Here is a 22,895-nt window from a genome sequence, read left to right on the forward strand (position 1 = left end):
TGAGATTATATTGGTTAAAAGATAACCTGACATACTAGCATGCACGAGACCCTGAGTGTGATCCCTAACAATAAATAAATGACCTGGCATGGTATCTGGTATATAGTAAGCACTCAATAAATGCTTTCTGTTTATTTCTCTTTTTAGGGCAGATCAATATTACATCTCGGGGCTTGGGAGCCTAGGAGCTCCTAGATGCTATTAGAAACCCAAGGGCCGCGCATCGCTTCTGGAGGTGCGGGGGAGAAGGGCTGGGAAAGAGGGCTGGGCTCCAGGAACCAGAGCAGCGGGTTCCAGCTGCGCGCCCCTCGCTCCGCCGCCTCTTCTGGGCTCCGCGACTTCCCGCCCCGCCCCGCCCCGCCCCTCCGGGGAGCTGGGTCCGGAGTGCCTGGTGGGCTGATTCCGGAGCGTGGAAGGCAGCGCGGAGCACCGAGGCGGCGGCGGCGGCGTGAGGCGGGGAGGGGGGAGTCTCCTCGCTGCTCCCCCAAGTCGGCGCGGAGCCGCCTCGGGCCGGGCTGAGGGCTGCGCGGCGGCGGCGGGGCCCGGCCAGGATGCGAGGCTCCCGGGACCGCGCCGGGCGGGGCGGGCGGCGGCGGGCGGCGGGCGGGAGCTGTCCGCGGTGCTGAAGCGGCGGCGGCGGCGGCAGGGACGCGGGGCCAGGAGCTGGGGAGCCCTTCTGGGAGCTCTCCCGCGGCCGCGAGGCGGGGGCGCCGTCGCTCGCCGGCCGATGCCGGGTCCTCGAGCCCCGCGGAGGAGGCGGGACCGTCCGCAGCGGGACAGGTAAGGGGCCGTCTGGGGGCGCAGCGGGAGCGCAGAGCTGGGTGCAGAACCTGGAGTGAGCCGGGAGGGCAGTGAGAGCCCTCTCAAGGATGGAGCTCTGACTCCTTGCTGGCCTCACCTTGCGCTCTTCTAGTGCTTGTGCCGTGTTCCTCCCAACCTCTGAACCCCGCAGTCTGGGAACACTAGGAGAGGTATGAGGGACCAGGACTATGACAGTCACTTGGGCATCCTGAACCCAAACCCCCGGGGCCTTGACCCAGACCTCCAGATCGCTCTGGGACACCCTGCCCACTGGTTACAGAATCACTGATGGGAGTCTCCCAGAATCCATGGTACCCCAGTACCCTCCATGGTCCTGCCAACGTTGGCCAAATCTGAGCCGGCTTCACTAAACTCTCTCCTACCTAAGCTAGTCACCAGGGTCACTGGGGTAGCTGCAATCCCCTCTGCTCTGAGATTTCTTTGCCCTGGAAATGGCCCTTGGGTCAGGGAAAGAGTCCACCCCCTTAGGAATGATTAACGCATTTACCCAGCTAGAAAAGAGTGCCAGGAGATACCTCAATCTTCTCCGGTGGCCCTCTTCATTCTCATGAAAGGAGCTTCGTTTTGATCATACTGCTTGGTGCATGAGGACAAAGAACCTAGGTCCTGTTTCCTATTGTGTTCTTGAATGCTGATGCCCCTAGACAGAGCCTCCATTTGGAGTTCTCTCCCTTTCTGGCAAGAGTGTATTGAATGAGCTCATTCAGGCCTGCAAAGTGCTTCCAGTTCTTCAGAGCAGAGTTCTATGAGTAGCAGAATGTAGCGATCAAAATAAAACTACATAGAGCAAGACTTGGCTTACTGCTGCGGCTGACCACAGTTTGTACTGCCTCATCCCCATCCTCTACCCTAGCACAACTTCTCTACCCTAGTGGTAGGAATCCCTGGCCAGGCATTTCCCAGCTTTCCTTGCTCTTTGAACCTGTTTCCTCACCCCTAAGGTGGCAATAAGAACTCTGAGATTCTGTTCACCTGAGGGAATTGCCTTAGGACTCAATGAAACAGTGCACCTTATCAGAGGTATAAGCTTCTCCACTGTGCATCTCCAGAGCAGTGTGAGCCACTGTCACTGTTCCCATCCCCTAGCCAGGCCTACTGACAGTGACCTGATCATTACCACCCCTACCTTCTTCTCCCAGCCCAGCCATGAATCCCTTTGTCCTTGTCCTCCCTGGAGTCCCAGAATCAGTAAAGTCCAACTCATAAGTCTTTAGGAGATTAAAAGGTTTCCTTCCCTCCCCTTCTCCTCCTCCATCATCACCTATAGAAGATAATATAGGGTGAGAGTCTGACTCACGGGTTTTTATTTTTTGAATTTTTTTTCCAAGAATCACAGATCTAGGGAAACAGCTCCTTGAAGGCAGGAATTGTGTTGTTTTCATCTCTTTGCTTCGCTCCACACCCCCTCCCCCACAGCACCTGGAAGATAGTAAGGACTCAGTAATTGGGTGGAAAATAACGGAATGAAATAGGAAAATGTATCAGAACAAAAGCATTTGACTGGGAATCAGGAACCCAGTGTTCCAGTCCCAGATCTGCCACTGACTGTCTCAGGTCCCTTCCCTTCTGGGGGCTTCAGTTTTCTCATCTGTAAAAGAAGAGAGCTAGAGCAGATAGATGAGCTCTAAGATCCAGGCCTTGATGTTCTGTGGGGCTCTCTGCAGCTTTCCTGAACCCACAAACCCCTCAGTTCTCCTTGAATACAGTATACCACCTTCATTAACCTGGTTTGAAGAGAAAGTTAATGGCCTTTCAGTGACAAACTGGATTTTATGAATGGAGTAGAAGGGAGTATTAGGAACCAGAAATACATCTTTTTTTTTTTTTTTTTAAAGATCCTTCTCTTCCTTATTTCCCTGGGAAAGTCATGAGTGTCTATAGCGTGGCTAGGTTGGTAAGACCCCTGCCTCCAAGCCGGGAGGCCAGGAACCACCACCATCACCAATAACCCTTGTGAGTAGCCACAGGCCAGGAATCCGACCTTTGGCCATCTCTTCCCGGGGACCCTGGCTGGCTGGGATCTCCCTCCAGGAAGACCAAAGGAAGGGACAGTCAGGAAAGATACATCCCCACAAAGAGGTTTCTTTTTTTAATATATAAAAACAAAATGAGATTCTCTGGCAATAATTTCCCTCAACTATGGCAGGCCCAGTCCGTGCTCAGAAAAACCTTAGCTAATTGGCACTTGGGTAGAGCTGAGTAAGCCATGCCAGTGACCTCCCTGACTTACTCTGTGAGTGCCCAGTCAGGGTGGGGAAGCAGCCCCCCTTCTCCACATCAGTGCTTTCTGGCTCCCAGTTGTTGGTGCAGCACTGGCAAGAATCAGCTCTCTGGAGTTAATGGACAGTCACTAACCCTCATAACAGTGATGGCAGTAGCAGCAACAGCAAGCATAGAGAGGGGCTTTATTTTCTGCAGAACTCGTCTGTGGGAGAGCTGGCCTGATACCGGTCTGAGCACAACGTGCTACCGCTCCATCTGCAGCTGGCTGGGTGTCCACCCTACCCCCACAGCTGTCAGGGTTCAGATCATCTCTGGTCACCCGGGCAGATAACATCAGGCTGGATAACATCTGAAAGACTACCCATTGGCTATTTCCTGTGTCTCCTTCCTGCCCCTTCCTTGCTAAGGCTTTCAGACTGGCCCCTCTGCAAGGTCTCAAAGGGAAGAAGGGAGTCAACCATGGCATGTTTTTAGGTGATCTTTGTTATTTGGGGCAGGGGTTAGAAGAACTGAAGAAGGTGGGGGGAATGCAACATGGGGGGAATGGCAGTTAAGAAATGAAGTGTGCAGTTGACCAGTACTAAAAAAAAAAAAAAAAAGAAAAGAAAAGAAGAAGAAGGAAGGAAGGGAGTGGATGTGGGGGTGTTAGCTCAGTAGTGGAGCACTTGCCTAGCATGCACGAGGTCTTGGGTACAATCCCCAGTACCACACAAACAAAATAAAGAAATGGAGTGTACATGTGTGTAAGTGTTCACGTATGAGGGGTTGAAACATTGAAATACATACATACAAGTCCCTTCCCCTGCATGACACTTGCAAAAGAGGCAGAGAATATCTGGAGATGTGCACATTATTAATCGCCTTCAAGTCCAATTCATCTATGGCTGTTAGAGGAACGTCTAGCCCAAAGTATAACACTTCGGGGAGAAAGGCCCAGAAGGAACAGCCTTCATTTGGGGGAGAAGAAACTTTGCAGTTATCAAAATTTTCTGCATTTTCTAATCCTCTTTCCTCTCTCAGAGGCTCAGTTGGCATCCTCTCTGGGACAAGTTTCCCTCTGCTGCAAGCTGGGGGACAATAAAGACTGAGTCTCTCCTGTTCTTTGTATCAAGTCCTCTTTTCTCTTCCCTCCTCTTTTACTCTCCCTTCTCCCTCTTCCCTGCAGCTACCACCCCCTCTCCCCGCCACCCCCAAAGCAAACGAAGCAGGAACGAGGGCCTGATGCTCTACCTCTCCATTAGGTGTGTTATCTTCCATCATTAGATGCGCTGTTTGCTTCTAAGTGGTTCGGAATGAGCTGCTTCAGTGGAGAGACAGGTTGTTTCAGCAGAAATAAAGATTTGATTTCCACCTGAAAATGGACTAATTTGAGTAGTAGAGCCACCATTCCAATCCTCCCAGCAATTTTCACCCTTGTCAGCCACAAACCCATCCCCCAGGCTGGTGATTATGCTTCGAGGGAGAGGCCAGTTTGGCCCACGGGAGCCCAGTGTGGCAGGGGATAGAAAAGAGGATAGATTGATTCTCCCCAGAAGATAGCAACTAAGACACCTCCCATAGAAACAAAAGGATTCCAGTTGTTTTTTTCTTTTCTGGGGTTCCCTCCTCAGCCCTCTCCTTTCCGGTCCCCTTCTCTGCTCTGCTCTTCTTTTCTCTCACCAAAGGTACTTCTATGATTCTCAAAGCTCTCTCCAGCCCTGATCACTACCCAGGGCTTTAATTCCATTTCTACCATAACATCTTAAGGCACTTTCAAAGCAAACTCATTCACTTCTCCCCACCCTGCTTCTTCATGTGTGTGCTCATTTCTCCAGCTTGGCACAGGTTGGGTCTTCTCAGTCTAAGTTCAAATATTATTTTTTTTCCTTAAGCCCAAGAAACACCTTCTGCTTCTTTAATTCTTTTTAAATTTGATTTTAAATGAACAAATAATGATTGTATGTATTTATGGTATGCAATGTGATACTTAAATTATTAATTTTTCTTCTCTATTCTTTTTTGGTGGTTCTGGGGATTGAACCCAGGGCCTTGCACACTAGGCAAGTATTCTACCATGGAGTCACATCCTCAGCCCACAATTCTCCCCTCTCTGTTGTGAAAATCCTCTGAGATGGATGTTGGATCTCCTGGGAGTCTCTTCCGTGTCTCTTAACTTTCTGTCATGTGTTTTATATGTTCTGTCTGGGAAATTTTACTAACTTTTTTTCTTGTACTAAAATATTACTGTTTAACTGTATCCATTCTATCATCCAATCTCTTCACTGAGTTTTTGAAAATTTAGACAATTATTTCCAATTTTAAAAACTTCTCTGCTTGTGGATTACTCCTTTTTCATATAGCACCCTGTTCTTATTTTATGGGTGAAATGTTCTCATCTCTCTGATGATATGAATTCAAAAAAGTTTTTCCAAAATTCATTCATTTTTTACTATTTTCTGTCACTTGAAGAATTTTGGGATTTCATTGGATTGATTGTTCTATTTGTTTACAAAATGTTTCTCTTTTATTTTGATGCATTTGTTTCTCATTATTCTTTTCTGTCTATTCATACTTCTGAATGGGGGAAGGTGTTGACTGGAGTAGGCAGCTGGTATGGATTTCCTTTGAAGTTGGGTAAGTTTATATTTTCTCAACAGATCAGTTCCTTGAATGTGAATTGTCCTCTTGTGTTTGGGACTGTAGATTTAGCTACACTCATTTCTTCATCAAGAAATCTTATTTGTGCTTCTTCTTCTTCTTCTTCTTCTTTATTTTTAAAGGACTGGAAATTGAACCCAGGGGTGCTCTACCACTGAGCTACATCCTTGTCCCTTTTTATTTTTCGAGACCCCGTCTTACTAAGTTGCCCAGGTTGGCCTCAAATTTTTGATCCTCCTGCCTCAGGCTCCCGAGTTGCTGGGATTACCACACTCAGTTCTCCTCTGCTGTTCATCTATTAGGAATTTCTCAATATTTCTGGCCCATGGATATCACTTTTTTTTTCTCCAGTTTTGTTCTGGTTTCATTCTTTTAAAAATACATATCCCATATCATGCTAAGTGAGATAAGCCAATCTCAAAAAACTAAAGGACGAATGATCTCGCTGATAAGCAGATGAGGACATATAAGGGGGGGTATGAGGGGTTAGCGTTAGGGTTAGGGTTAGGTTTAGGGTTAGGGAAAAGGAGGGTGGTAAGAATGGAGAAAGGAAGGACTGTATAGAGGGAAAAGAGGGGTGGGAGGGGTGGGGGGGAGGGAAAAAATAACAGAATGAATCAAACAATATTGCCCTATGTAAATTTATGATTATCAATTAAATATATATATATATATGTGTATGTGTAAAAAAAAAATACATATCCCATCATTTCAATAGAAACTCAAGAAAGAAAAGAGGTGGTCTTTGCGCTCAGGCCACCCTCTGCACCAGCAGCCTCCCCTTGGTTCTTTCTGTCCTAGTTGGTTAAACACCTTCTGTTTGGTTGACAAAGCCAGGAACCTGGGGATCTTTCTTGACTCCTCGGTCACTTCTAGTTACCCAAAAACTCCTGTCCATCTAACCTCCTATCTACTTCTCAGATATGACTCCTCCATTCATTCTGCCAAACAGCATTTGGGTCCTTCACCCCGATTCATTCTCTCTCTCTCTCTCTCTCTCTCTCTCTCTCTCTCTCTCTCTCTCTCAGTAGTACATATTCATGGGGCTCAATGCCCTATTTTAACACACACACGCAGTGTGCACAGGTCAAATCAGGGTAATTAGCACTTCCCTCTGCTTATCGTTTCATTTTTGGAGCATTTGAGCTCTTCTCTTCTAGATCGTCATAAAATGTGTAATAGGTATTATGGACTCTAGTCACCCCCTGAGCTGTGGAACACAAGAATACGTTCCTTCTTCCTACCTGTCCCGCTGCCCACTGTCCAACCTCCTTTTATGCACCCTTTTCCCGCCACCCTTCCTGACTCTAATAATCACTATTCTATGTTCAGGTCATTTTTTTTTTTTTTTTAAGCTTCCACGTATGAGACAGAAGATGAGGAATTTGTCTTTCTGTGTTTGGCTTATTTCACTTAATAGAATGTCTTCCAGTCTTGTCCATTTTGCTGCAAATGACAGGATTTCATTCGTTTTTTATGACTGAAAAGATTCCATTTTGTATATAGACCATATTTTCTCTATCCATTCATGTAGTGATGGGCAACTAGGTTGGTTACTTATCTTAGCAAAACCATAATAGTCTCTCTCTGTTTTTTATTTATTTTTTTTATTTTTGTGTTCTGTGGTACAAGGGATTGAACCCAAGGGGCTCCACCACTTTTACTTTCACTTTTTTATTTTTATTTTGTTTTTGAGACAGGGTTGCCCAGGCTAGCCTCAAATTTGTGATCCTCCTGCCTTAGCCTCCCAAGTCTCTGGGATTACAGGTGTGTGCCACCTACAATAGTCTCCTAACAGGACTTCTAGCCTCTATTCTCACTCACCTATCTACTGCCACCAACCAGAGTGCTCTGTCTGAAACACAGGCAGGAGCAGGACTGTGTCACCTCCCTGCTACACTCATCATTGGCTCTCCACTGATCACAGGGCACAACCTCCCTGCATGGCATGGGAAATCTTTCCACCTTGTCTGCCTCTATCCATCAATACCAAACCACCCTGGTCCCCTCCCTTACCACCACACTGTCTGTGCCTTTGTTGGTGATGTTTCCTCTGCTTTAAGAGCCCCCTTCCCATTATCCCACCACTGGACTTGGAAGACTCACTTCAGATGTCACCTGCTCTGAGAAGTTCTTCCTAGTTCTCACCATCCACTACCATCCCAGGACAGGGGTCCCTTGCGCTCTGTGCTGCCAGCACGACTTCCTCATTCTATGGAAACTTTGTGGTTGCTAGTATTTCCCACCCCTGCTAACTTCTTGCCTATTTTCCCAAGAATTGGCCTGAAATAACTGCACAAGAAGTGTTTGCTGTGCAGTACTAAATATGCCCCCGGTAGGTGTGCTCCATGCATCTCAGATTCTGGAAAGTTTTTGTTGTTGGTGGTGGTGGTTTTTTTGTTTTCATTGTTTTGATACCAGGGATTGAACCCAGAGAGGCTTAAACACTGAGCCACATTCCCAGCCCATTGTTTGCATTTTATTTAGAGATAGGGTCTCACTGAGTTGCTTAGGGCCTTGCTAAGTTGCTGAGACTGGCCTTGAATTTGCAATCCTCCTGCCTCAGCCTCCCAAGTTGCTGCAATTACAGGCACGTGTCACCACACCTGGCTGGAAAGTACTTTCTTACCCAGGAGCCCCAGTATACCTAATTCACTCACTCACTAATCACCCCTTTGTTCAGGAAATCAGCTGTTTATTGAGTGCCTACTATATACCAGGCAAGGGATGAGCAAGACACACACAGTCCCCACCTCTCTGAATCTCACAATCTGGTGAGAGAGAAAGACACTAATCAACGAATCACACATATATAAATAGAGCCTGTGATAAGCACTTTTGAGAGGAAGAGCATGGAAAGCAGATATCCAGGGAATCAAAATCTAAACTGAGAATGTAGGAACAGCCTCCCTGAGGAAGTGGCCTTTGAACTGAGAGCTAAAGCATGCTGCAGTGAGTGGAGCTTCTGAGAAACACCACCATGAAGTGAAGGAGAGAGGGACAGGAGCTAAAGGGGGCCAGGGTACTGAGGATGGACATTTCGGTTGTCTGTCACTGCCTAAACTACCCCCAAAACCTAGCAGCTTAAACATTTTATCATACCTCATGACTTTGAAGGGGTCAGATACACAGGGAGGGACCTGTTGTGTGATGGCATTGACAGGCTCACCTGGTGACAGACAGGCTGTTTGGAGAGCCTGGGACGACTTCACTCATTGGCTGGCATCTCTGGAATGACTCGGAGGCTGGGCTCAGTGGGTTCCATAGAGCAGAAACTCTTCTCACACATGGTCTCTGGCATGGTGGCCTCAGAGTAGGCCAAGTACCTACAGGACAGCTCCAGGTTCTGAGAATGTGCCAGAAAGCAAGGTGAAAGATACATGACCTTTTATAACCCAGCCTCAGAAGTCACACAGTAACAGATTTGCTGTGCTCTGGCTGAAGGAATCACAAGCTCTCCCAGACTAGAAAAGAGGGGCATAGACCGTGGCCTGTCCATGGGAGGGGTGTCAACATATTTGCAGCCAAGATTTTACACTCACCACAATTTCATTTTTTAAGTGAGGAAGACCACAGTATGTTTAAGTGCTATTAGGAAAGGTGAGTAGTTTGGAGGCTCTGGGGACAGAGGAGAGAGAAAGGATAATCAGTTGTGTTGGGTTTGGTGAGGAGGTGAACGAAGCCAGGTCCCCGCTTCCCCTGACTCTGCCAACCTCACCCCCATCCCCACACCAGGTTCTTGCTGCCCTTGGCTGTCAGATACGGCAAGCTGTAGCTAGCGACTCCACGCAGGCCCACTGACTCTCTTGCTTAGAGCCAGAAAGCAAATCCAGCTCTAAGCCTTTGTAAACAGCGACCACACTCCAGCACCTCACGGTTTGCATGACAGTTTGTATATATTGGACTAGAAGATGGTCTGGCACTTAAAGGTGAAATCCTAAAGATTTCACCTTTTCCTTGCGTTTTAACTGTTTGTATTTAATCTTCTGTCTCAGTGGAAAGTTCTGGTTTTTATCTTTCAGTTTGAGGGCAGTCTCTCTTATTGTACTGAGTGACAGCAGATGACAGTTCAGTTTTCCCACAATGGTTTCGTATTTATTTGAATCCAGGCTTTCAAAGGTTATCTAGGCAGCCACCCCTGGGCTGCTAAATCACCCCAAATCTCTTAATCTTTTCTTAAAGCTCCCATTTCACATTCTCTTCACCAAGGACGCTCATTTTAACCCATTCAAAACTAACTCCTCGACACTTTCACCCCTATCCCACACCATTTATTATGACACAGGTACCCCCAGCAGACTTGATAAATGAAAGCCAGGCTTTGGACTCCATTAAATCTGAGTTCAATGTGGTCCCTGTTGCTTTGTAATCATGGGCAAGTTCCTTGACTTTTTTTTTAGTTGTAAATGGACACAATATCTTTATTTTTATGCAGTGCTGAGGATCCAACCCAGTGCCTCAGACCTGCTAGGCAAGCGCTCTACAATGAGCCACAACCTCAGCCCTAGTTCCTTAACCTTTTTGAGCTTTAGTTTTCTTATCTAGAAAAAAAAGGTGGGGAAGTAATCAGACTCAGTGGCACACACCTGTAATCCCTTGATTTAGGATGCTGAGGCAGGAGGTTCACCAAGTTCAGGGTCAGCCTTAGCAATTTAGCAAGACCCTATCTGGAAATAAATAAATAGAACTGGGGATGTAGTTCAGTGGTAAAGCGCCCCTGGGTTCAGTACCTAGTACAAAAAAAAAAAAAAAAAAAAAAAAGGAAGTAATAATAATTTAGCTTCATTAGTTGTCAAGTTTTGAGATATTTGGAATACCTGGCTCAAGTGAGGAGGATTAGGATTCTGAGAAAGGCTGGCCCCATCCTGAGGATATGACCCAGTGCCTGGCCACATGTCTCACTGTCCTATTGGCCTCTCCTCTCAAGTATGTGAGAGCCCACCATGTGGTGCAAAAAAAAAAGGAAGAAAGGAAGAAAGGAAGAAAGGAAGAAAGGAAGAAAGGAAGAAAGGAAGAAAGAAAGAAAGAAAGAAAGAAAGAAAGAAAGAAAGAAAGAAAGAAAGAAAGAAAGAAAGAAAAAGAAAAGACAAGACAACCTCTTCAAGGCCTCAGCACTGCCTCTGATCCTGGAGAACTCGATGCTGTCTGGGCTAGCCACAGGTTCCCCCACACCGCACTACGGTTAATGGTTAAACATGTACACTGATCAGACAGACTTGGGACAAACGGGACTCTGCCGATCCAGCTGCATGAACTCAGAAAACCTATTAACCTCTCTGAGGCTGCCTTCCCACATGGGAAAGAGGATGGTTAAAGTAAGATAATGCATTTGAAGCACTCGGCATGGTGTTCAGAACAAAGCAAGCATTCAGTAAATGGTAGCTCACCTGTGAGGCACTGGGGCAAAATGACCCTGGGTCGGACTCCCAGAGCTCATATCCAGCTCCCCACTCACAAGCCGTGTGCCTTTGGGCACACTTGCAACTTTCTTGTGCTTCAGAGTCTTTATCTTCAAAACGGAGGTGAGGGTGGCATGTATTTCTTAGCGCTACTGTAAGGGTTAATGAGATTATATATATATATATATATATATATATATATAGCATTTAGAACAGTGCCTGGAACAGTAAGGACTTAGTAAGTACAGAGTGTTATCATGTTATTATTACGTTATATTATTAAGGAGTGTTATTATTCCCTCCTCTGTCAACCCTTTTGTCTTTTAAGGTTTTAGGTACTTTGTTTCTATGCAGCTTCCAGTTGGATTTTGTTGTTGTTTTTAAAATCCAGTCTGTCTTTTTTTAATTTTTAAATTTATATTTATATAATGCATCAATTTATATAAAAATTAAATTTACATTTTTAAAGCTTTGAGGTACAATGCACACGTGATAATTCACTACTTTTAAGTGTACAATTCAATGTGGCTTATGAAACACATACAGTCATATGACCACTGTAATCAAGACATGGCACTGTTCCATCACTCCAAAAAGTCCTCAGGCCCTTTTCAGTCAATGTCCCCCTGCTGCCTCTGGGTCCTTTGCAACCTCTGATCTGCTTTTACAGTATTCCCCTTTCCTAGAATTCCATATAAATTCACTAAAACACTATATGACTGTCTTTGACTCTCTTAATGGCAATTTTACCACATTCACATTCAAAGTAATTACTGACATAGTTGGGTGTAAGTCTATAACTATTTGTTTTCTATTTGTCTTGCCTGTTCATATTCCTTTTTCCATCTTTTCTTACCTCCTTTTGAATTGAGTATTTTTATCATTTTGTATTTGCATCTACTAGCTTTTGGTTATACATTCTTCTACTCTTCTTTCAATGATGATTACAGCTGTGCCCTTTTTTCCCTTCTTCTCTTTCTCTTCCTCCTTTTTTTTTTTTTGGTACTGGGGATTGAACCCAGGGGTCCTCTACATCCCCATCCTTTTCATTTTTTGTTTTGAAGCAGGGTCTCACTAAGTTGGCCTCAAATTTGTGATCCTCCTGCCTCAGCCTCCCAAGTCTCAGGAATTACAGGCTTATACTGCCACACCCAGCAGAGCAGTGGTTCTTAAAAGTGTTCTCTGGGCCAACAGCATCAATATCACCTGAGAACTTGTCAGAAATACAAATTCTCAGGCCCTTTTCCAGAATCATTAACAGTGGGGGAGGAATCCAGCAATTCCAGTTAAATAAATGTCCAGGAGCTGGGCACAGTGGTGCACACCTGTAATCCCAGCAACCCCAATAGCTCAAGAGGCTGAGGTGGGAGGATTGCAAGTTTGAGGCCAGCATCAGCAATTCAGTGAGAACCTAAGCAATTCAGCAAGACCCCGTCTCTAAATTTTAAAAAATAAAATAAAAAGGGCTGGGGATGTAGGTCAGTGGTAAAATGTCCCTGAGTTCAAAAGTTCAATCTCTAGTATGAAACACACACACATACAAATCTCCCCAGGAAATGTCAATGTATTCTGAAGTTTGCGAACCTCTGTCCTGAAGACCACTCTGGTTTCCAGCGACAGCAAGGCTATGTGCAGATCACCCTTTGCAGTTAGGGTTAGCTGATTCCAAGCCTGGCTTCACTCCTTGGGAGAGATGGTTTGTCTCTGGTTTACTCCTACTTCTAAGGCATAGCTCTAGAGAGGTCCAGGGTGTTTACTGGGGTGCTTCTCCCTGAACTCCAATTTTTAACCCAGCCCCTGATGTGGCTACAACAGTTGCCTGATGAACCAGCCTCTTCTAAATCAAGGAAAGGCCTCAAAGGGGAGCCTGGTGTCAATGTCAGGCTCACTTCTCTGGGTCTTTCTTTCCTCTGGGATCTTGGCATTCTAGCCCTGTGAGTTCTTGCTCCCTTGGTGATTCTTCCAATGCCTTCATATTTATCCTCTGCTCTCCCAGCTGTTGTTGGCAGTTAGTCTGCCACAGCTGGAAGAGGAAGCCCCCATCCTATGTTTTGTTCCACTAGAATTACAGAGTCGAATGAGCAGTTAGAGCAGTGTGGTGTCTGGCACATGGTAAAAAGCTCAATAAGTTTAAGTTATTGTTCTCCCAATAGGATCCTAGGGCTCAACTGAGCTCAGTTGCCAATCATCAGCCCTCCCAACTCTAATATCTACGTTGTCTAGACATGCAAACCAACATTACATTGATGGCTGGACTCCAGGGCAGATGCGCTCCAGGAGGTCCCTGGACAGCTCCCCACCCCTGATCTGGGAGGTGGTATTGTGCTCTCCAACCCCAAATCAGGAAGTGAAAAACCTTAGACCTTAGAGCCCAGCTAAGTTCTTACCCCAGAAGGAAATAACCTGGCTCATTCCTGTAATCCCAGCAATTCAGGAAGCTGAGGCAGGAGGATCGCAAGTTCAAATCCAGCCTCAGTAGTTTAGCAAGACTATTTCAAAATAAAAAATAAAAATAAAGGGGCTAGGGATGCAGCTCAGTGTACAGCACTCCCAGTACCACAGGGGGAGGTGGGAAGGAAACAGCCCATGGGATGTGGATTCACAGAGTCACCTTCTCTCTCTTTAACATCTGGAGGGACCCAGATCTACAGCCCCAGCTACAGAATTTGGAGCAATCTTCTTAGCTTCAGAATCCCAGGCCGCTAGCATCTTTCTTCTGGAGCAGAGTACAAACACACACATAGGAGGCACACTCACCTGGAGGTCCACGAGCAGCTACAACAGTCTAGGAGGTACCCACAGTCCACATGAGACCAGGCAGCAGAAGTGGCAATAATAGCTCTGCCTTGAATACTGATCCCCGACTCCAGGGACAGGAAGAGGCAGACCCAAGGGACAGGATGAAAGGCCTAACCAGGCCAAGAGCAGAGAAGGATGCTCCTAGAGACCTACTGCATGTTCTTTCTGGCCAGGACTCAGAGCTGGGTCCCCACATCTGGCCATGAACTCCCACATGACCCTGGTAGTTTACAGGAGGCCCAAGAGCTGACCTGTGGCTGTGCTGAGAGGGTGCTGCAGCCGCTGACGGGTGTTGTTTCGTGAGAGTGTAGGTGTAGTTGAGTGTGTGGGAGATGGGGCAGGCCACCAAACCCAGAAGGAACCTCCAGCCTGGGAGGTTTTAAACTGATCTTAGATCATTTGGTCCAGAAGAAATCAATGCATTTAATTTTCTTCTGGTTTAAAAGCAGTACATGCTCATTGTAATAAATAAATAATTAAACGTGGAAATTAGGAAAAACAGAGCATAAAGAAGAAAACGAAAGCACCCGGACTCCCGCCCCTGGCGCTAATCACTGCTGACATTCAAGAGGAGTGGAGATTACACACACGCACACACCATTTTCTTTTCTTCCTTCTCACTGTATCTGCAACAAGTATTTTCTCTTGTCATTACTCCTTGTAAACCTGTTTGGAGGCCTTCCACCACAACATTGTGTAGCGTGATTTATTTAATTCCTTTCCAGTTGTTAGACATTCAAGCTGCTTCCCATTTTTTCATGAGTAAAAACAGGATCCACGCTGGGAGCAGTGGTGCACTCCTGTAGCCCCAGGCCTCCAGAGGCAGACCACAAGTTCAAGGCCAGGCCAGTCTCAGCAACTTAGGGAGACCCTGCCTCAAAAAAGGAAGAAAGCAAACTGGATATTGGTTTTTTTTTTTTTTGGTACTTGGGATTGAACCCTGGTGCACTTAAGCACTGAGCCACATCCCCAATCCTTTTTTATATTTTATTTAGAGACAGGGTCTTGCTGAGTTGCTTAGGGCCACACTAAGTTGCTGAGGTTGACCTTGAACTCATGATCCTCCGGTCTCAGCCTCCCAAGCCACTGGGATTATAGGCATGCGCCACCATGCCCAGCATGATCGTGCATCTTCATGCATGAAGTGCTTCAGGGTCCCATCAGTGTACCAGGCTGGGGTACCCTGGGGACTATAGGCTCAGGTGGCAAACATTAAGATCAACTGGAGAAGGTTAGAGGCCTAAAGGAACCAAATCCAAGACTCCCAGAGGGTAGGGGAGATGGTCACTGGAGAGGGAAGGACTGGGCCTTAGGCAGCAGAGGGGAGCTGGAAATCTGGAGGTGAGCGCACGGCTCTGCACCCACCTGAAAGCAGAGGCCTCGCCTTTCCCTTGCCTCCCCAACCTGCCCAAGGTGACAGTGGGAGTCATGACGACCCTGGATCTTGCGGGGCTCCAAATGTGCTCACCTATTCCTGACTCTTAAATGGAGGCCACTGGTGGGGATTCACTTCTGTGGGGCTCTGAGGTCATGGGATCAAGGACGTTAGTGCCACAGTTGACCTCAGTGACCATTTCCTCCAATCTCTCATGGAGAGATGCTGTTTTAGTCAGGTTTTTCACTGCTGTAACTAAAAGATCTGAACAGCACAATTATAGGGGAGGAAAATTTATTTGAGTGCTTACAGTTTCAGAGGTCTCAATCCATAGACAGCAGGCTCCATTCCTTGGGGCTCAAGGTGAGGCAGAACTCATGGTGGAGGGAAGCGGCAGAGGGAAGTGGCTCACTTCGTGATCAGGAATCAGAGAGAGTATGGAGACTCTCTAAATACAAAATATATATACCCCATAGCCTCACCCCAATTCCCACCTCCTCCAGTCACACCCTACCACTTCAGCTACCTCTCAGTTAATCCCTATCAGGGGATTAAATCACTGATTGGGTTAAGACTCTCATAACCCAATCATTTCTCCTTTAAGCCTTCTTGCATTGTCTCACGTGTGAGTTTTGGGGTACACCTCACATCCAAATCATAACAGACATGAAGACTGAGGGACCAGTTAAAAAGCCAATGACAGCCAGGCACAGTAGCACCTGCCTGCAATCCCAGCAGCTCTGGAGGCTGAGGCAGGAGGATCATAAGTTCAAAGCAAGCCTCAGCAACTTAGCAAAAGACCCTAAGCAACCTAGTGAGACTCTGTCTCACTAAAAAATTAAAATAAAAAGGGCTGGGGATGTGACTTAGGGGTTAAATGCCCCTGGTTCAATTCCCAGTCCCCCCAGAAAAGGCCAATAGGTAGAATGGGGATGGAATCCCTGTATACCTGACACCCAAACCCATAAGCCCTAAGATCACATGGCCGTTGATTCCACCCCTGTGGGTCACATATGCTTGGAAGAGGAAGGGCACTGCAGGGCTTAGAAGATGATTTTGGATTTCTGGGAATCGGCCCAGATAACCTAGGCACAAGCCTAACCCATAAGGCCTCTGCCGTGAGCACCCCTGCTTCAGGCTGCAGGAAGCAGGCATTCTCTACTGGAGTCCAAGGGGCTCCTTGCATTTTGGATCCCTGAAGAGGCCCTGCGTCTGTGAATCCTATCAGCAGTGACCCAAGGGGCTGGGGGTGTGGCACAATAGTAGAGCACTTACCTAGGATGCTTGGGGGGCCAGGTTCAATCCCTGGTACCATAAAAAGACCCAAAGAAGAAGTCAGCAGTGGCCTGAGCCTGCACCCCTGCCCAAGCCTGAACGCCCATTGCTGCACACGGGGCGGCTTCCACCACAGCTGGGTACAGTCACTGGGACTCGTGGAACTCCCAGGGGGTTAACACACCAACAGGGCCCCCAGGCAGGGTGGCAGCCCAGCTTCTCCAGCACCATCTGTGCCCGCTACGTGAGGAGTCAGGTCCTTGGGCCACATCTCCTTCTCTGTGCCTCTCTGTGATTGTCAGACATTCTTGCAACTCCAGCTCCTGGGCAGCCCCCCATGGAGGTTCAGAGCTCAGGGCCCTGGGCAGCCCCTTGCTTTGCTCCTCCGTCATGGCAAGTCAGCCAGGGAAGCCTGGCCCCCATGAACATGCCCTAGGTGCCCTCCTCAAGTCTTCTGGCCCCTCTCCTCCCCTCACTCCCCTCTTTGTCCCCACTACCTAGGCATTATTCCTGGGGCAACTCTTCGTCTTCAGATTTCTTAAGAACCAGTTTTACTGAATCCAGACACTTCTCTTGGGGCAGAAGTAGAAATGGCCATTTGCCACATTTGCCAAACTTTTTACTGATACATTCTTTTTTTCTTTCTTTTTTTTTTTTTTTTTTTTTGGTACCAGAGATTGAACCCAGGGGCACTTAACCACTGAGCCACATCCCAGCCCTTTTTATTTTTTATTTTGAGACAGGATCTCACTAAGTTGCTTAGGGCCTTGCTAAGTTGCTGGGGCTGGCCTTGAACTTGCCATCCTCCTGCCTCAGCCTCCCCAATTCCTGGGATCACAGGAGCCCAGCTTTCCAGTGCATTTTTGATAGGGACTGGGATTGGGGAACCAGATGAAATTAGCTCTGGAGCAGAACCTTCCTCTTTCCTCTGTAGCATTAGTGGAGTACCTGCCAGGAGGCCCTGGTGGGTGAAGCCCAGACACAAACACAACAACCTCTGCCACTTACCTACAGTACACTGTCACCTCAGGCCACTTCTTTGGATCCTCAAAACAACCTCATAGCCAAAGTGTGGTGGCTCATGCCTGTAATCCCACCTACTCAGGATGGTTTTTAGGAAGTTAAGGCAAGTTCAAGGTCAGCCTAGGTTGTGAAACCCTGTCTCAAAATTCAAAAAAAAATTTTTTTTTTTAAAGGGCTAAGGATATAGCTTAGCGTAGAGAGCTCCGGATTCAATTTCACCCCCCTGCACCCTTGCGCGCGCGCACACACACACACACACACACACACACACAACCTGGTGGGGTGGGCAGAGATTATCATGCAAATTTTACAGATGAGGAATCTCGGGGGACTTTCAAATTCGCCCAAGGCATCAGGGCCAGGACTAAATTCCAATCTTCAGATAGAAGTCCAGGACAGCTCACTGTCCAGTCACCCGCCAGCTTCATGAGGGACCCAGAGAAGAGTGGGAGGTCCCTGAGACTTCCTGGCCTGCCCCTCCCCTCTCTCCAGTCTTCGCATTAACCTGCCGCACCCCAGAGTGTGTGGCTCTGTGGTAGACACATTTGAGGGCTGCACTCCCTCCTTCAGCCAGCCTCGCACCTACCATGAGCCCGGGAAGGGGGGCAGGCAGCCCTGGAGGGTGTCTACGCTTCCAGCTGGATGTGTAGGTCCAGAGCTCAGTAATCAGGGGGCCCTGCCTTAAATCCTGCAGAAACTTCCCAAAGTCACAATTTGCCTTAGAGGGGAGATTAGCCTAAACTGAACCCCTCTGTGACTATACTTTGGAGGAAGCACCCTCCTCTAGGAAGACCTAGCAGCTCTGATCATGGACCATGTGCCAAGCTACGCGTGCTCCCATTTGACCCCCCAGAAAATCCTTCTTCAACCCTAACTCCTCCCTGCCACCAAGTCCTTTCAGTATCTCCCAAGGCCATCACTTTTCTCCATTCCACCACCACCGAATCTCAGAGATCCTCAGCTTATCTGAAGCTGTAACAAAAGCCTCCTAATACTAACAAGTCAGGCCAGCCCTCTCCAATCCACTCTGCACACATAGCCATGTGTCAGGAAAGAAATGTCATCCCTGCTGAGACCCCAGCAGCACCTTAGGCCTGCATAACCTGAGCCCCAAACCCCATCTTGTGCCTCCCTCTGTACCAGCCTCTCCCGGGCTCTCATCCCTACCATCCTTTGTCCACCGCAGAGTCTCTAACAATGCCTGAGATAATCAGTCTGAAAAGAGGAAAGAATCATTGGGCTCAGGGTTTCAGAGGCTTCCGTCCATGATCTATTGGCCCTGTTGCTTTGTGCCTGTGGCGAGGCAGTTCCTCATGGCAGGGAGCACATGGTAGAGCAAGCTGCTCACCTTATGGTGGCCAGGAAGCAGAAAGGAGAGAGAGGAAGAGACTGGTGTCCCACAATCCCCCTCAAGGGCATGCCCCCGGTGACCTAAAACCTCCCACTGGGCCCCACTTCTTAAAGGTTTCTACCACTTTCCAAAGAGCAAAACTGAGGACCAAGCCTTTAACACCTGGGCCTTTGGGACACACTTCAGATACAAATTCTAGCACATCCCCTTACCTCTTTAGCTTACACTCTGAAGGTCTCAGCTCCAAAGTTTCCTGCGTCTCTGCTGGTTCTGTCCATTGTGTGTTCCCACACCCACCAGCGGTACTTCTCATTAGAACAGACATGTTATGTTATAACTGTCTTCTGCACCTGACTGTAAGCTCCATGGAGATGAAGTGGGCCTCCTTCCTTTCCCCTGCTTCTCTCCTTTCTCACCACTGTATCCCCAACATCTGGTACAACCTGACATCTGGTTGTTGCTCAATAAATACGTGTTAAGTGGATGATGAACCAATTCTCTGAGGTGAGTATGCTATTATCCCCACTTCGCAGACAGAAAAAATGAGGCTCTGAGAGTAACCAGCTCAAAGTTCTGTAACTGACAAGTGGCAAGAGACAGTAGCACCAAGTCAGACTGCAGAGCGTGCATTCTGAACCACATCAGGTCCTGCATGAGGTGCCCCCGCCTCAGTGCCTGTCTGTCTTGCTCTCTCAACAGGCTCTGTGAGGGCTGTGCGGCTGGCCCTGTCTTCCCTGCCTGGCAGCCGCCCCCAGAACTATGGAGAGCCTGAGTGAACTACAGAACCCACTGCTGCCTGGGAGCCCTGCCCACCTCTGCAGCTCCTATCCCTACGCAGAGGCCCCGCCCAGCTGGTCCTACCAGGAGAAGCTCTACTCCTACCTCCTGGGGGGTGCTGGTCCTGCTCACACACACCAACTCCTGGACCCAGGGTCCCTGCAGCTGGCTGTAGAGGCCTGGTATCGGCCCAGCTGCCTCCTAGGGAGGGACAAGGTCAAGGAGCCCAGGGCAGGAAGTTGTGAGACCAGCTTCACAGAGGCCAAGGAGCCCCAGGCAGGGCCCACAGAGCAGTGCACTGAACCTGGCCAAGCTGAAGAGGATGTCACCATCCACACTGTGTCCTATGGGGTTCAAGAGGAGCTGCAGGGCCAGGAGGACAGCCAGGAGGAGGAGGAGGTGAGCACACGTGTTTACAATGCAGATTCCCGGGAGCCCTCCCTCCAGACGCAGACTTAACAGGCTTGGACTAGGGCCCAGGAATCTATTGGCCACCAAAGGAAAGGTTCTTCTGAGCCAAGTGCAGTTCACACTTTGAAAAACACTAGCTTAGCTGGCACCGTGGTGCATACCTGTAATCCCAGCCACTCAGGAGGCCGAGGTAGGAGGATGGCAAGTTTAAGGCCAACCTCAGCAACTTATCAAGACCATGTGTCAAATAAAAAATAAAAAGAGCTGGGAATATAGTTCAGTAGAAGGTTAGCCCTGGATTTCATCTGCAGTAGAGAGAGAGAGAGTGTGTGTTTAGCTTGTGTCGCCTATTTATTAAGCCAAGTGATAAATAGCAACTATTTATCACTCAAAGATAACATTATTTTGGTGGATGATTGTCTAAGTCTCTTTTTATTCACATGGTTTTATCCCTTCTCCTCTCCTCCAGAGAGATCTTTCTATACATCATTTCATAACCTGATTTTTCAATATTGCTCCATATAATTTAATATTTTCCACAAGGCGATGTTTGAAGTTGTGTGCTCTCCGTCATGACTTCTTCCACCACTTATTAACTCAATCTCTTGGTCACTGGGCATTGAGTGCTTCTCACCTCGCACACCGTTGCTATCCTGCGATGAACACCCCTGGATAGAGAGACTTGCATTCTTTCCCGGTGATAAATTCCTAAGAGTAGATTCAGGTCATTGTCAAGACTTTTGGTAGAGTGGTGAGACCAACCTACTCTCCCAGTCACTCCACATCACTGCCCTAGATAGTACCTTTTTTTTATTTCTTTTGAACCCTTGTCAGTCTGACAGGGCTGGGGTGACCCCACTGTTCCACAGAGTGAGACGACCTCCACGGAGAGTGAAAGTGAAGACAACTTCCTCACGCTGCCTCCCAGGGACCACCTGGGTCTCACTCTCTTCTCCATGCTCTGCTGCTTCTGGCCACTGGGCATAGCTGCCTTCTATTTCTCCCAAGGGGTAAGTACACCTGGGGCCCAGGATGGCTTCTCTAGCCACCTCCCCACTAGAGGGCTCGACACCCCCCATCTGCAAGAGGGGGTCAAGGGCCTGGTGGGCTGGGCGATTTTGCTGCTCCCTTACATCAGCACGTCTCTCTCCCTAGACCACCAAGGCCATCTCCAAAGGGGACTTCCGCCTGGCCAGCACCACCTCCCGCCGGGCCCTATTCCTGGCCACACTCTCCATTGCAGTGGGGGCTGGTCTCTATGTGGCTGTGGTGGTGGCTCTGGCAGCTTACATGTCCCAGAATGGCCATGGTTAGTGGCCAGTAGACCTGCATCCTGATTCCCCTGGCCTACCTGAGGAAGCAGCGGGGCTCGAGGCTGCAGACTACGGAGAGTCCTGGTCCCCTGAACTGTTAATGTGGCGTGCAGAGCTCAACCTTCACTTCTTCCCACCCACTGCTCCCAGCTCCAGGGCAGGCCAGAGCCACTAACAGGAAGCAGAAGAATCAGGGATGTCCTCCTACCTAACAAGGCCGAGCCCAGCCCATTCTGCCTGTTCTCTATAGGGTCTGCTGCCCTGCAGGCAGCCCACAGGCTACTCCCCAGCTTCCCCACAGAGAGAAAGCAGGAAGTTCCAGGGAAGGAAAGGGGTTGCCAGGGGACAGGGGTCCTGACCTAGTCCTTTTAGCCCATCGGGGTCTTCACCTGGGGACAGCCTGAGCAGCTTCTCCCAAGTCTACTCTCTGGTCCCGTGATGCCCCAACCCAGTCAATCAGAAAGGAAAAACATGGAGACACAGGTGTACCCTGTTCTTTCTGATTCTTGGGAGCTGTTTATCTCCCCTGTGAGCAAGTAAGACACCATAGATCCTGGATAGAGAAGGGAGTCTCAGCATGTCAACTCTGAACCAAGGGCAAGGCCCTAGCGCACTTCTGTGCAAGAACAAAAGGCAGAGGCTAGAGGGCCCTAAAACACTACTGGGCCACGTGGATCTCCCCTTCTGCCCCAGTTCCCTCTCCACTATCCTACCTGGACCTAAACTGGTGCCCTCCCAGGAAGGCTGAGAGAGCATGCCCTCAGCCCCCAGCCACAGGGCACAGGGACCTAGATCCAACCTACAGTAAAGATGTGGAAGAAAGGGGGCGGTGAGTGTAGCGGAGGGGAGGGACCGGGAGAGGGGACTGCTGAGGAGCCAACAGAGCTAAGGAGCATCTTTCCAGCGGAGGGGTCCTCTGAGTCAGGCCCAGAAAGACGGGTAGAATCCTCCTAAGGAAATTGTTTCCACATAACTCCTCGTATTGGTGGGCAGGGGTATGGCAAGAGCCTCCCACAGGGTTTCCAAGCTGTTTAGATTCTGCCTGAAACATTCAGGCTGGAGCCAAATGGCAGCCATCTCTGAGCACTTTTCCAACATGAGGAGCAAGGTTGAGCCTCTCTCTCAAAGACCAGTAATGTTTTGTCATCTCTGAATCCTGGGGGTTCAGTGGTGGGCCCCTGGTCAGGCTGGGGCCCCTGTCACGGATACGTCAGGGCTGCTCTTGTCACCAGCCTCCCACCCCAGCCATCAGGCAGGCAGGGAAGCAGTAGGCTGCAAAGGCAGGCCCCTAGGGGCTCCAGTTACAGGATGATTTATGCAAGATTTGGGGATGTGGTTATTCCTATGCCCCATCCAGAGCCCAGATGGGGCTATGGCTTCACCACTGACCAATCCTTGTCCCACATCCTCTCCCACCTTATGCATTGCCCAGCCCACCAATCCCTGCATCACTGGCAGTTTTAATGTCCCCTTATTGTATTTATTTATCC

The 22,895-nt window shown here is 48.5% G+C and overlaps 1 protein-coding gene across 1 annotated transcript; it reads left to right on the forward strand.

Annotated features, from left to right (window-relative positions):
* Positions 1-409: 409 nt before the first annotated feature.
* On the forward strand, positions 410-22,895 carry SYNDIG1L (synapse differentiation inducing 1 like). Its single transcript, XM_079125979.1, has 4 exons — positions 410-780; positions 19,604-20,080; positions 20,962-21,102; positions 21,248-22,895. Exons 2-4 carry the CDS (start codon positions 19,664-19,666, stop codon positions 21,404-21,406), a joined length of 717 nt encoding a protein of 238 aa, XP_078982105.1. The 5' UTR covers positions 410-780; positions 19,604-19,663; the 3' UTR covers positions 21,407-22,895.

This window comes from Sciurus vulgaris (genome assembly GCF_902686455.1).
Source record: "Sciurus vulgaris genome assembly, chromosome: 2".
NCBI lineage: Eukaryota > Metazoa > Chordata > Mammalia > Rodentia > Sciuridae > Sciurus > Sciurus vulgaris.